The 14,546-nt window shown below is 45.0% G+C and overlaps 1 protein-coding gene across 2 annotated transcripts in view; it reads right to left on the bottom strand.

The window, feature by feature from the left end:
* The window catches only part of AP3D1 (adaptor related protein complex 3 subunit delta 1), a 51,349-nt gene extending 37,012 nt beyond the window's left edge, over nucleotides 1-14,337 (bottom strand). For both annotated transcript variants that reach the window (XM_064469759.1, XM_064469760.1), the window contains exon 1: nucleotides 13,981-14,337. In XM_064469759.1, the coding sequence (XP_064325829.1) occupies nucleotides 13,981-14,076 (96 nt within the window). In that variant the 5' untranslated portion in view covers nucleotides 14,077-14,337. The remainder of the gene's footprint in view (nucleotides 1-13,980) is intronic.
* Between the last annotated feature and the right edge of the window lie 209 nt (nucleotides 14,338-14,546).

The following is a 14,546-nucleotide window of genomic DNA, read 5'->3' as shown; positions in this document are numbered from 1 at the left end:
CCCCTTCCCTGTGCGGGTGCCAGAGCAGGGGCACAGGCTGCCCAGGGAGGCTGTGGGGTCCCTTCCCTGGAGACATTCAAACCCCACCTGGATGCTGTCCTGTGCCCCCTGCTCTGGGTGTGCCTGCTCAAGCAGGGGGTGGGACGGGATGATCTCCAGAGGTCACTTCCAACCCCACCACTCTGTTCTTATTTCACAGAATCACAAAATATGACATTTCTTTTATTTTAAGATTGTAGGATTTATTTTTTTTTGTAGCACTTTGAGACACATTAGCTCCATGAAATCACATTGACCACAAGCACACGACAATCTCACATGAAAGGAAGATGCCCGCTGCTCCAACTGCAGAGAAATCAGCAACCAGCAACTACTGCCCTTCCATATTTTTTTTTTTTTTATAATCTTAAGAAATACTACCCATGGGATGCAAGCCATGCGACATGACCATGATGCTTAACACCAAAGGCAGTTACACCACAGACACCTTGCAGGGGTGAAGCAACCTTTGAATTTGTTTGTGCTTCAGACAGAAGATCCTGTTACAAGCACAGTGCAGATCAGCTGCCACCTCCTAATTTAGAAAGGAGACTGGAAAGAAATATTATCACTTGCCAGGCTTCTATCAAAACCCCCTGAAGCAGTACTTTACATCAACAAACACCACTGAACTAATCAAATAGAATTTATACACCTATAATGGACTACAGTACCTGACACACAAGCATCGTACCATTACAGCACAGAGTAAGTCAACTGAAGTAACGGACAACAGCTTAAAAAAAGGCAAAACATGCTGCCTTCCCCTCACTTGGACACAGTGCTAGAGATAAGCGTATTAGATGTTAACTTCTGTCATACATAACTAAATATATTGTATTATTTAAACACTGTAGAAAAAGCTATTTGAGATAAGTAACAGGATCCTTCGTTAAGACTACTCCAGGGCTGGATGGAAGGACAATTCCAAGGCACATGCTCTCTCACAAACAACTTCACTAAAACCATTAACCAAGCAAATTAGAGAAGCATGTAACAGAATATAAGCAATAACTGAGAAGTTCCACAGCATTCCTTTAAGCAGGTTTGCAGGAGCCAAAATAAATTGGTGCAGAGGGTAGTCAGATACAATGAAGAGCTCAGAAAACATGTTATAACTTGAAAGCCAAGCTTATCTTTCACTTAGCTGTTGATAAACCCTACTGCTATATGTGTTTAACATGTCTCAGTTTAACTTTGCTATCTAGCTTTTCAGGGATTTATTCACTCACCTTGTAGGTAGCCTATAGGTTCTAGACCACTGTCCTGTTTTCATCAGTGATAAACACTGGAGGCACAAAGGTGAACCTTTGCCATTTCATTTGCAGCTGTCTTCTATATTATGTATTAGAAACATGACACATTATCCACTACCCCCTTGTCTATTACAAACAAAGCAAGACTCTTTGGCCAAACAACACTGATGGAAGAATGTGAAAAGTCAATTTACACTTTCTTCTTAATTTTTACTGAAATGATACACACCAACTGAAATTTGGCATGATGCATCCATCTATCCTAAATTGATTCATAAACCAATAACAACTTTTGAACCTTATTTTACAAATTCAAGCATGTACACATATGTACACATACCAGTTTCAGAGCAGATACTAAACAACCCCAAGCAAACCACCACTGCTCCATTAGGCACTGTAGAAAAACACATACAATCTTCCAGACAGGTAGGTAACACAGAGGATTGGAGTTCAGAAAAGAAACAGACATAAAGCTGCATCTGCTTGTGCAAAGTGACTCCAAGCAAGACACAGGCCAAGGAACACACCTGGAAGATGACGCTGCCCCAGACACACCGAGCACTGCAGCACCCCTCTGAGCACCAGTGCATTCAGGCAGTCTGGTGACCAGAGACTTTTTGGAGTCACCTCCATGGAGAGCACCTTTCCAGCTGTTTACCCAAACGATTTGAAGTATTTCACACGGAAGAGTAGCTATGCAGGAAGCTGAGCACAGCTACACAAGCCAACACGGGCCACCTCCCCAGGCGGGCTAGTCTGAGCTGCCAACAATTAAGCAGGTATTAGATAGCAAAACCCCAAACAGTCTAACATAAATCAGTATGTGTGTATCATCAGCAAGGCTCTAGAGATATCCCTTAATACATCTCCAGTCTGATCAGTCCTTTAATATAAAGGTCTCCAGTCCGATCACAGTATTTGTTAATTTAATTGCACGGCAATTAAACAACCCTCAGGGGCCTGTGCTGTCTAAATCGTACCTGAGCAGACAACTTCTAAGACCAGAGATGTGGCAGCTAAAAGTCTTTATCCCTGCAAACACAAGAGGTACTCAAACACTTATTTTTATATTACTATGCAAAAAGCTGTGCGAGTACTTTACCATAGATTTTTCAATTTGCTAGTTCCAGACATATTTCTCTGCATAATTTCAGGCTTTGATAGAGGCAGGCTTCATTACAAGCACACATTTTGTTGTACATCACTTCCTTCTAAGGAACTAAAGTAGCTATTGTTTCACAGACTCAGCTGACTAGAATCAGTTCAGAGGGAAACATCACAAAAAAAGATGCTTAATGATGTATTAATATTATATAAACATGTAACAAAAAGTATTAGATGTAACACTAATTTATGCAAAGCTATGAGTACTTCTCAGTCATGGAAAGGTAAGAAGAACAATGAAGAAAAAGATGGTTCATGGCCACCACTGACTTCTTAAATTCAGTACAAATATTTGTGTCATTAAATTTGTTCACCTACTCCCTGCTGTACAATCATACCACTCGCTCTAAACAGACGTACGTTCCTCAAGGCTGAAGCTTAGTCACACTGCAATAGCCAGAAGCGATATATTTTATGCAGCCTGAATTTGCTGTGAAGACTGAGCCCATCGGAAGAAAGTCTCAACATACCTACATTGATGCCCACTTCCCTTAAGACAGCTTTTAACATATGAATCTAGGTCATAAAATAAACAACAATAAAAAGGAAAGAGCCAATACAAAACCCAGCACTCAACTACCTGGTCTGTAAACCCCCTTTGATCAGCCTGCTGGCCAGTGACTGAGGTTACCTCAGGTAAGCCAGTATGAACCAAGAATTTTTTCATGCTCAGTTACTCTTCGGTATTCTGAACATATGCTTCTTATTTTAAGAAGTATTTAACCACCTTTGAGTTAATAACACTACCACTAACCATGTTAGTTTCTGCACCTTTTATCTTACTCGAGTATCTTCATACTTCCTGCACCTGGATTTAAGCAGACTCCCCTTTAGGTTAGGAAGCATTTCTATTTTTCAGCATGAACGATCAGGGTTTTTTAATAACCTAAGGAACACAAATGCTTCTTTGTAACTGGTCCCATGACTCAGTCTTTCTGATGCATGTTATTTAATGCTTCCCTTGCTGCTCTTCACATCGCACCAGAAATGGGACAGGCTACCAAAGAACACTTATGTGAAAAACCTGAAGGTACTCTTTGTACACCGAGTATATCCACTAACCCACATCATAGAGGAAGAGGTTTTTCAGACCCTTTTGTGGACACTAACAACGGGGGGGGGAAATCACAAAAGTCCCTATTTTCTGCACTCAGTACTGGGACAAAGAGAGCCACATCAAAAAGCATCAAATCAACAACTCTGAGGATAACCACAGTAGAGAAGTGTTGTTAGTATCTTTATTCTACTTTGATTTTTCTGGCTGTTCTTCCACCGGCCTCGCAAAAGGTGCGGTGTACAAGAAATGGAGTGACTCAGGATGAGGTACCAGAAAGCTCTTCCTCTCCCCCAGACCTGCCTAGAGAGAATTTTTACTGAAACATGTGAGAAAGCATTCTGTCTGGAATGTTTCAAACCCTCAGAAGAGACAGCTACAAAAGGATCTGGACTGGACACAAAGCTTATGCCAACTTATGCCACAGCCAATTAAGTAATATTTAACACAGGAGAAAGCAAGAAGCTAATGAAAGGCAGCACTAATGCAAAGCCTCAGCTGCTCTCTGCTTGTAATCACACAAGAAAAAGCCCACATGGCTCATGTTCCACAGCTCCAGGCCCTCTATTTTCCATGACACAGCAGGTAAGGCAGGGACACTGTTACACTGGGCCTTGCGACCTTGGAGGCCACTACTAGTCTGCTTTTTTACTACCGAACCCTCTTCTGTGTATTGTTTCTATTTCTGACTTTGTCTTTTCCAGTGATTCACATGCTCAAAGAATTAACAATAGCAACTCCAGATCCACTTGAAAGTGGGTGGAATAATGAGCTCCCTTCAAAGATATTAACACACATATGACAAGCAGTAACTGATCGAGCATCAGTGACTGAAGGAGCTGTCTGTCATCAATGAACTGCACCCTATCAGTTGGACTGCTTTTTCAGACATGGGCACCGACAAGCTTTTTAGCATTCCTCAAAATTCCCCTATTGTGTTCCATTCCATATCCTTTACCATTATAAACTAACACTGCACCAGTGGCTAGAGGCCAAGCTGTCAGAAGACCACAGCATTAGATGGTCTTCAGCCTTGCTGATGACAGGCTGCGCCCAAAAGACTTTTGTGACGTTAAGAGACTCCTCAAAACTCCTTATGCCATCAATTAATCTGAAAACGTGTCAGAGAAGTAGCGCTCAACTGTACACTTCCAGCAGTAGCCCTACATTTAGGGGAAAAGGCTTTTTTTAACAATACAACTCCGCTGTCCTTAGGTAACAGTCACTAAGAAGTGAGAACACGCTGCCAGTTTGGTAAGCTGGGCCTTTCTGAGCAGCGAAACACATGTTCCACAGCACAGACACTCAACACGCCTCTCATTTAGCATTATATTATAAACTGAAATTAACTTATGTTTTCCAACCAGAAACACCAATTGCTCCCTTCGCTCCTCCAACTTGCTTCCATACAAAACAACTTCTTAAATGTAAGCCAGCAATGAGATACTTATCACTGAACACTACACACAAGATAATGTGATTTTTTTAATATGCTTTTTCCTGAAAGTATCAATTACCAAAAACATGAAATGCTAATCCTGGCACACAAGCATCAGATTCTCTGAAAGAGGAGGAAGACAATTTTATCAAGTCATGAGAGAAGTGCACAGACATTTCGTGCAGGACTTTTTTTAACCCCTTCTCCTTCCTTAAGTGTCCTCCAGTAAATCAAAGACACTCGAAACACAGAGGGCTATGGTCCGAAGAGGACAAAGCACCACTCGCCTAACATCTGTTTCTGTTACTTTATAATTTCCATTTTATGAAAGAACTTCTCACCATACCATCTGACAGTAGGTTCCCTGTTGGGAACAACAAACTTCTTAACTGCAAATGCAAAACAGCAAAGGATTATCCCTTCCTTTATTTCACATTCAGGAGAACACCCCTAAACAGAAATAATTTCTCAGTTTCTAATATCTTGGGGAAAAAAAAATCCATCCCCTCTTGAGCGTACTGGGTAGCACATCCATAAAAAGTAGGCACAAGGTGGGAGAAGTTATTCCACAGGGTACAAACCCACCTAGTAACAGGTAAAAGACTCACCACTTTCATTATCAAAAGGATTCATTTTCCAAATGAAAGAGAGATATTAGAAGTGAAGGTCAAGGGAGAATGGAATAGGGTTGTCTTTCCTAGCAGGTTTGGCTTTCCCTCAAACTTTGAACTGGCTCTGGGAAACACCACAGGGATTAAAGCTTCTGTACAGACTGCTGAAAAGTAAACACAACACATCAAACTAGGAAGAGATCTAACACTACCTCATTCCTTCCACGCTAGCATTTACTTCGCAGAAGGATGATACAGCTCCAGTTTTCCCCAGAAGACTGGAAAATGGACAGAGTATGTCTGCACAGAAAAGTGACTGTGTTAACTAACTCCTGTCCCTTACCTCTCATGCTTACAGAAGGCCATCACTTCAATTTCAGTGTTTTAAACTCAAAATAAATGGGTCAGCTTTGGATACAGACCAGAAATTAAAATGAAAATGGCTTCTGACAGGTAATTAAGCACTCTGAAGCAAGGGTGTGAGCTAAAGTGCCAAGCAGCCTCCAGTACCCTCTCAGTTCCTCTAGTGAGCCGAGGAGGACATCTAAAATTTATTGGTACAGAGCTCATTGCGCTCCATTTACCTCACAACAAGCCTTGGGGTATGTGCTTACAAGTCCGAGCAATACAGGATGAACATATAACCATCAAGCAGGAATGCGGTAGGTCTGTTGAAACCCATGTCTGAACCGAGGTGACCACCATTTGGCACATCCTGCACTACAAACACATCCTCAATGCATCAGTGAAATACCAGATAAGCTTGCTTGTGATGGTACTTTGCAGAGGAACCGGAGAGAAATAAATCTTATTATATCCTATCTACAAGGAGAGGCTGCCCACAAAGACAAGGGGAAAAAGCGATGGCAGAATTCCCATACAATTAAATTCCCAAAGACAAGAGCCAACGCACACAACAAATTAACCTGCAAAAAGCATAACTAAATCAGAAGTCAAAGCAATAATCAAGCCTTCAACTTTTTCCATGTCATTGTTAAATAACAACCACAGTACCTCCTTTCCAAAGGCATCTCTTTCATTGAGTAACTCTTGTGGAGCCGAGATCAACAGCTAACATCCTTGCCACGAAAGCACAGTGCTGTTTAAAACAAACAAATTTGCTCTTCTGAAGAGGACAAAGCGTGTGTCTTAAGCTTAGACACTTATCTGGAGACACACAACACAAATGTCAGTTTAACAACTCCATCCAGTATCGGAGCCACACTTAGCTTCCATGAACAATGGCAGCACTGCAGGAAAAGGAGGAAGAATTTTTGCAGCTACTTCCTCTAAAATACTATTCTGATTTTGTAACATCACCTGAAAACCAGAAAACATCCATGACCGCTGCCTGGAAAGCACTGAATTGTGGGAGACTCTAGCCCGGGAACGGCTAGCAGAAAGAGGGCATTGAAGTAGGAAAACAGGCTCCAGGTCGGAAGCGACCTTGGGCCCAGCTGTTGGTCAACAGAAGAATGTGAGGCCAGCTGGTGTTTTACAAGGGAGTGTGAGCCCAGCTGTTGCTGATCAGTAAAAGAATGTAAGAAACAAGTAACTGCTAATTGCAAGGCTGAACACAAGAATAAGCATGGGAGGAGTTGGCATCTACCTCCCAGCCAATGATGAGCTGCGCTTTTGCAATATGTATGTGCTAATTAACGAACGGTATAAAAGATGTTTGCTGATTGCCAATAAACGAGACTTGATGATCATCATCGGATGGTGCCTGTCTCCCGCTGGTTTTCCGTCAAATGGTGACCCCGACGTGATACCACGGACGGTCCAGCGTAGGGTTCGGGTCCTGCAAGCAGAGGGACGGCAAAACAGACAGCACAGCTGGTCTGCGTACCCTGGGCGACCACATAGGTGGGCTCAGTCTGCGTGCCCTGGGCGACCACATAGGTGGGCTCAGTCTGCGTGCCCTGGGCGACCACATAGGTGGGCTCAGCCGATACGTGCTGCCGAGACCTTGGGAGCTGCAACGGCGCCGACGAGCACAATGGAGAGGCAAGCAGCATATGATTTCTTTACATCCCTCTTAGAAAGGCGTAGCATTAAGGGTATAGATCTACGCAAAGAACTACCATTGCTCATAAGCTGGGGATGCGAGAAGGGACACTTTAGTAACCCACACCTGAAAATGATTATTTCTGATACAGCAGCGAGAGACAGAGATGCACTGGCAGACGGCGGCCAGGGGGCAAAGAGGAGTCGATTTATGCATCATTTCTGATACGTCCCGACCCTCCGGCCTGGATCCAACCTCGGGATTCAAGAGGGGATCCGCTTTCCGCAGTTGAAGCTAACCCGGGAGCGAGAGCTGTACAAAGACGCTGATTTTCCTCACATCGGCGATGGAGGTCGAGGTAGCTTTCGAATTATTAAAGCGCTTTTTAGAAAAGCAGGGAGTAAGTCAGTTAAAAGACTTGTCAGGATTAGTTGCAGTGGGTAAAGCGAAAGGGTTTTTTAAAGAACCGGAGTCGATTTTTGAAGTAGAGGAGGGGAGAGCCTATGGTCATTGTTTGTGGGATTTGGTGATAGATGACGATAAGACAGCGGAAAAGTTAATGAAACCTTGGCGGGAAGTGATTAACTGTATGAAAAAATATAAAACTGAAAAAAGATTAGCAACAGCCGCCTCTGATCGGCTAGACAACTGTGACCCCAATGCTGGAAAGATTGGAATTGGCTTAGACAATCTCTCTCCTCCCTTCTCGGGGATCCCAGTTGTCGTACCTCGAAAACCCCTTATTCCCCCCCCTCCCGCCCCTGATAAATCTACATCTGTAGAAACTAGCGGAGGAGGAATAAGCTTGGGAAAGGGAGGTGAAGATATTGAAAATTTATGTGATGTAGTCTCTCCGGTGAAGGAAAATAAGCCGAGCACGTCTAGTCACCGTTCTGTGCCTGCTGTGCGTAGCCAGGTTGACTGGCGAAAAATTGGGTTAGAGGCATTACAGAACGGGGACCTAGAGACCGCCGATTTGTTAGCTCAGGCTTTCCCTGTCATCTATCAACCGGACCCTGCTAACAATCAAAATTTATTCGCACACCATAATCCTCTTGATTGGAAAATTTTTATGAAGGGCCCATTGCTGTGTCAATGTGTTATGGAAAACTCCAACCATGCTACTAAAAGCATTTTAATTACACTTCCCCTAGACGCAGGCATTGAGGTGATGCTTGAACGCATGAGTCGGGTACCTCCCGGCCCCCGAGCTATGTTAGTTGAAGCATTGAGGGAAGTTGGGCAGGGAATGGTACACGTTCAGCAACAAGTTTGTGCCGCTCTCGCCCCATTGGGTCCAGCCAAAAACTCTCAACAGTAACCAAAGAGGGTCACTGCCACATGGACTTTCCCAATCCCACTGACATGGCTCACAGCAGAGCCAGTATGGGTCGGGCAGTGACCGCTCAAACGGGAAAGTCTACAACAAGCCTGTATATTAATAAAACAACAATTAGATCAAGGACATCTCAAGCTGTTACATGATCTACGGGCAGTGAATCAGCAAATGCAAGCGATGGGAGCTTTACAGCCTGGCCTTCCAAATCCAGCCATGCTACCAACTGACTGGCATTTACTAATTATCGACTTAAAGGACTGCTTTTTTACTACAAAGCTGCATCCTCAGGATACCCAGCGGTTTGCATTTACATTACCGGCAATCAACAGAGAGGATCCTGACTTACGCTTCGAATGGACAGTATTGCCACAAGGCATGAAGAATAGCCCTACTCTGTGTCAACTCTTTGTAGATGCTGCATTGAAAGAAGTGAGGCAGCAATGGCCGGACACTATAATTTACCATTACATGGATGACATCTTGTTTGCGCGAGTACAACCTTTCTCAGCACAGCAAGAATTATATTTACAGCAACAGCTCCAGCTACACGGCCTAGTAATAGCAGCAGAGAAGGTTCAACGTTCACCGGTATGGAAATACCTCGGGTGGCGCATCAGTGACTCTCAATTCTTCGCCCAATGTTAAAGGGCACTGACCCTGCCGCGCCGGTCCGACCGACTGCTGAACAACACACTACGATACAACATCTTAGCTCCGAGATCGTCCAGAGAGCAGTAGACCACCTGGACCCCGATCTCCCCATCGATCTCCCCATACTCCATGGTTCTACTCACATTTTGGGTGCACTTACTCAGTGCAAAAAGAAAAAGGGGGAGAAGATAAGGGTGTTGGAATGGCAAAAGTTTTGTTTGTGCAAAAGTTTTGTTTGTATTAAATCACTTATGCCTATTTGCAGAACACGATAACCCTCCTGCGTGGGTGCATGGAAATGACGATAGGAAAGAGTCAAGACAGGCAGTAATGGTGAAGTATCGAGACCCTTCCACTGGTCTATGGCAAGGGCCCATAGAAGTCAAGTATTTTGGTCGAGGTTACATGTGTGTGCTTACCCCCACAGGTCTGAGGTGGATACCCAGTAAGTGGGTAAAGGCTATGCCTAGTGAACAGAAGAACGAAATCTGCGAAGTAGACGGTGAAGACGTATGACTACACCGGTAGAGGTAGACAGGATACGGATAGTGTCCCCAATGCAATAAGTGCCGACCCTGGGCACTAAGAGAATGTCATAACTGTTAATAGCGCAGGTGGGTAAAAACCCATCGAGCTAGGAGGTGGTGTGACAGTTGCTACTATCACCACTTACAGACACATAAGGCTTTAATCATCACAGGCCACGAGGTAGAGGGTTCTAGACGATACACCTGAAATATGGGAAGTAACACCAAGGCACTGGGAAAAGACAAAGAAAAAATGTACACGAGAGTACTCCCATTAGTCATCGTAAGTATCGTGATAAGAATCACCGAGGGCATATACATACCGCCCCAGCCCAAACAGAATGTATGGGTTACCCTGGCAAATCTAACAGGCCAAGATTCCATCTGCCTATCATTGTCATCACCAGGAAATCCCTTCTCCACCTGTTTGGTTGGAGTGCCAGTTGATAATTGGACGCTAGTGATACCACAAAATACACCACACTTAGGAAGCCTTTGTGATACTCCCCAGAATTGTGTGAATAATTGGGACAGTTGGGCAGTCCATCGCCCTCAAACTAATCTTGAGCCACAAGAGCTTGAGCTATTGGGTTCTTTGTCAATGGATGCTTGTTTATATCTTACTTACACAGGAAAGAACCAGTCTCTTTCTTGGCCTGTGAATGCCACCCTAAGTATATATAAAAACGCTACTGCTTGGTGTAACTATACCTCTGTAAATATATCACGCTCTAACAATATGCCTATTGCGCTACCTGCAGGTTTGTTTTTAATTTGTGGAGATTGGGCTTGGCCTGGCATCCCGTCACATATAAAGGGAGAGCCTTGCTCTATAGGTCGCCTAACGTTTCTTACCCCTAACACTTCAATGATTTATCAACATCATAGAAAGATGAGAAGCAAAAGGAGCACTCATAAGTTTGAGGATAACTGTGACTCTACAGCTGAATTTCGGAATCCTACAAAGATCATAGCTGCTTCCTTCTTGGCTCCTGGAGTTGGTGTTGCTCAAAGCCTCACGACATTAAACAAGCTAGGGTGTTGGCTAGCTAAGCAAACAAATGCTACATCAAAAGCATTATCTGACTTATTACTAGATGTAGACTCCGTAAGACAGGATGATCCATGGCATTGGTTTAACAGCTTGTTTAATGGATGGGGCATTGGCAATGGGATCAAGAGTATTTTGCAGATGGGATTAATAATATTTATACTGTTTATTATTATATTAATGTGTGTCCCTTGTATATCGCAATGTATGCAACGAATGATGGAAAGAAGTATGAGTGCCGTGTTCCTTTCTCAAGGAACAAAAGAAAAAGGGGGAAATGTGGGAGACTCTAGCCCGGGAACGGCTAGCAGAAAGAGGGCATTGAAGTAGGAAAACAGGCTCCAGGTCGGAAGCGACCTTGGGCCCAGCTGTTGGTCAACAGAAGAATGTGAGGCCAGCTGGTGTTTTACAAGGGAGTGTGAGCCCAGCTGTTGCTGATCAGTAAAAGAATGTAAGAAACAAGTAACTGCTAATTGCAAGGCTGAACACAAGAGATAAGCATGGGAGGAGTTGGCATCTACCTCCCAGCCAATGATGAGCTGTGCTTTTGCAATATGTATGTGCTAATTAACTAATGGTATAAAAGATGTTTGCTGATTGCCAATAAACAAGACTTGCTGATCATCATCGGATGGTGCCTGTCTTCCGCTGGTTTTCCGTCACTGAATCAATGCCCAGTATCTCTTAACAGAAGGTTTACAGCACTCTTCAGCTGACTGATCTAGAAAAGGGAACAATCCTGGGCCGTTTGCAGCCACTCTAAGTAACTAAGCAAAATCCAGGAAGGATTCCAAAAACAGACTATGCTACAGAAGAGACACATTTCATCAGTGCAACATCTACTGATGAGCTGAACACATCCTACAGTTCGGTTTTTAACTTTTGCTGCGCACATGAGCATATAAAAAGGAATTATCCCTATAGTTATCTATTTTAAAATAATCTCACCACTTGTCTTTCAAACTAAAGGGCTACCGTGGTTTAAAATACTGTCATTCTACAGTGCAACTATTGTAATGGACATCAGCCTCCTACATACAGTAAGAGGCAACACATTTGCTTTGACCTCACTGATTCCTAGAGAGAGTGTATACCTGTATAACAACTTCCTTCAAATATACAGAGCCCTACAAAATTGTCTAAGGAGTATTTTTCCCTAACTCCAAAGGAGATCAAAGCCAATGCTTCTTGTCACAGACTAAGAACAAACTCAGTACGGCTTATGATGCCCAGGAACATGTTAATCCTGACTGTTTAACAGCACTTGCACTCTTTATGAAGTCCTGGAAAAGGGGCTATTTGTCACAAAATTATTGTAGAAATGAGAACAGTATGTTCAATCCTCCTCAAAGAGGACTGGTGCCACAAAGGCCTGGACCAGCCTGGGCCTTCATCAGGGGGATCCTCAGAGGTCTGACAGTTGATGAAACATTTTCTGTCCTACGCACAAAAGAATAAAGCATATTTACTGAAAGCAGCGTAACATGCAAACTGGACCCAAGCACAGCATGGGTTAGTGCTCCATAGAAATACTGTTCACCTTGTCTAGCTTTGAGTATACCACATTAAGTGTCCACATAAACATGCTGTTTCCACTTCTCCACATAGTTTTGCACATTTTGCAGAGCACTGCACACTCTGTAGTAGCACTATCTTCCTGCATCACCAAACCAACACCCAAAAATTGGATGTATGCTAAAATAAAAACGTAGGTTTCCCAGGTATCACCACTAACAAATAACACCTTGTCCTGTGCACAATAGGCTTAAAAAGCCATTTGAACATTTAAGCGGTTTCAGAAGTTGTATTTTGTGTTTCAGTCCAACGGCACCAGTAATGAAGATCATTGCTTTCCAAATTAAGTGTTTCATTTAGTTACATGTTTACAACTTTTCCAGCTACTTTTCCTAGCTGATACCATTTGGATAACGTACTCACATGAAGAGACATTGTAGTCTACAAATATTTTTATTCTATAAATATACACAAGCAGCCTGTCACTAACTCCACAGCAAAGCCTGTTAACCTAGTCATACAAAAGTTTCTAAGGCCATGAGTACTTACTTGCAGATGAAAATAAATTACATCCTTTGTGTCCACTACTTCCTAATTAACATGTGACACTTCAATGTGGAAAGTCTCACATAACATGTTCTTGATGACTAATTTCACCTCTACCGATTTCCTGATCACGTGCCTCTAATACAAAAAAGAACAGGCCAAAGCATCCAGTCGCTTTCTGCCTACAAAAGCTCTGAAATACATTTTAATCAGAAGGTATGCAATGTGAATAACTTGAAAGCTGAATTATGACCGAACTCAGCTTTCCTGTATATCAGCTTCACGATGAAGAACATATAGTTGACTACAGTAGTTGCCTGAAGTGCAACAGGCAGGAATTGCTCTATTTTATACGTATATACGTATCTCGGGGATCTCCACACCACAATAACACACTAAATGGGAAAGCAAACACCAAACGCGACCCTCCCTAACCCTCCTTTTCCACTCACTGGTCCCCTAACGCTTTCTTGTCCTCCCACAGTCTCTCCCAAAGGCCTACACTTCAGCCTCATCTTCCTCCTTTAGATTCCTGCTTCCACCTTCCCCAAACCAACATCCCCTCTCCTGGGTGGCCAAGACACCACCCGGCTGCTGCCGGGCCTAGCGCAGGCTGCCCGGCGGCAGCGCGGTACCGGCAGGCTCCCTCAGCCCCCGGAGGAGCGGGACCCGGCCGGGAAGAGGGGACAAGGCGGGCGAGTGAGGCGAGCCCGCCCAGGCCGGCGCGCAGCGGAGCCGGCAGCCCCTCCGCGGGGACGGGAGGCCCGGGTCCGCTCACCTCGTCCTCCTTGTGGTTGCGGATTCCGCGCACCAGGTCCTGCAGGTTCTTGTCAAACATGCGGTCGATGCTGCCCTTCACCATCTTCAGCGCCATGACGGCGGCGGCGGGGCCTGCGCTCGGGGCTGAGGGGCCGGGCCCAGCCGGAGGTAGCCGCCGCGGCTCCTGCTACCGCTAGAGCCGAGTGAAACGAGCGGGCCCGGGCCGCTCACATGCCGGGCGGGGAGGTGGGGGCGCGGACGGAGCTCACCCGCGGGGCGGCGGCAGCAGGAAGGTTAGCTGGCCGGGGGCAAGAGCGGCCCTAGCCGCCACAAAACCCAGCTCCGCTCGATCTCGCAGCGCCCAACAAAATGGCGGCCGGTCAGCTGAGGGCCCGGCCCCGCCCCCGCCGCGTGTCCCCGCCCCCCGCCCGATCCTCCACTCTCCAGCCACGCCCACTCCGCGGTAGGCCGCGCCCAACAAAATGGCGGCCGGTCAGCTGAGGGCCCGGCCCCGCCCCCGCCGCGTGTCCCCGCCCCCGCCGCGTGTCCCCGCCCCCGCCGCGTGTCCCCGCCCCCGCCGCGTGT

Source organism: Phalacrocorax carbo, chromosome 19 (genome assembly GCF_963921805.1).
Source record: "Phalacrocorax carbo chromosome 19, bPhaCar2.1, whole genome shotgun sequence".
NCBI classification, from domain to species: Eukaryota; Metazoa; Chordata; class Aves; order Suliformes; family Phalacrocoracidae; genus Phalacrocorax; species Phalacrocorax carbo.
The sequence above is the reverse complement of the archived record's forward strand: the minus strand, read 5'-3'. Positions and strand labels throughout refer to the sequence as shown.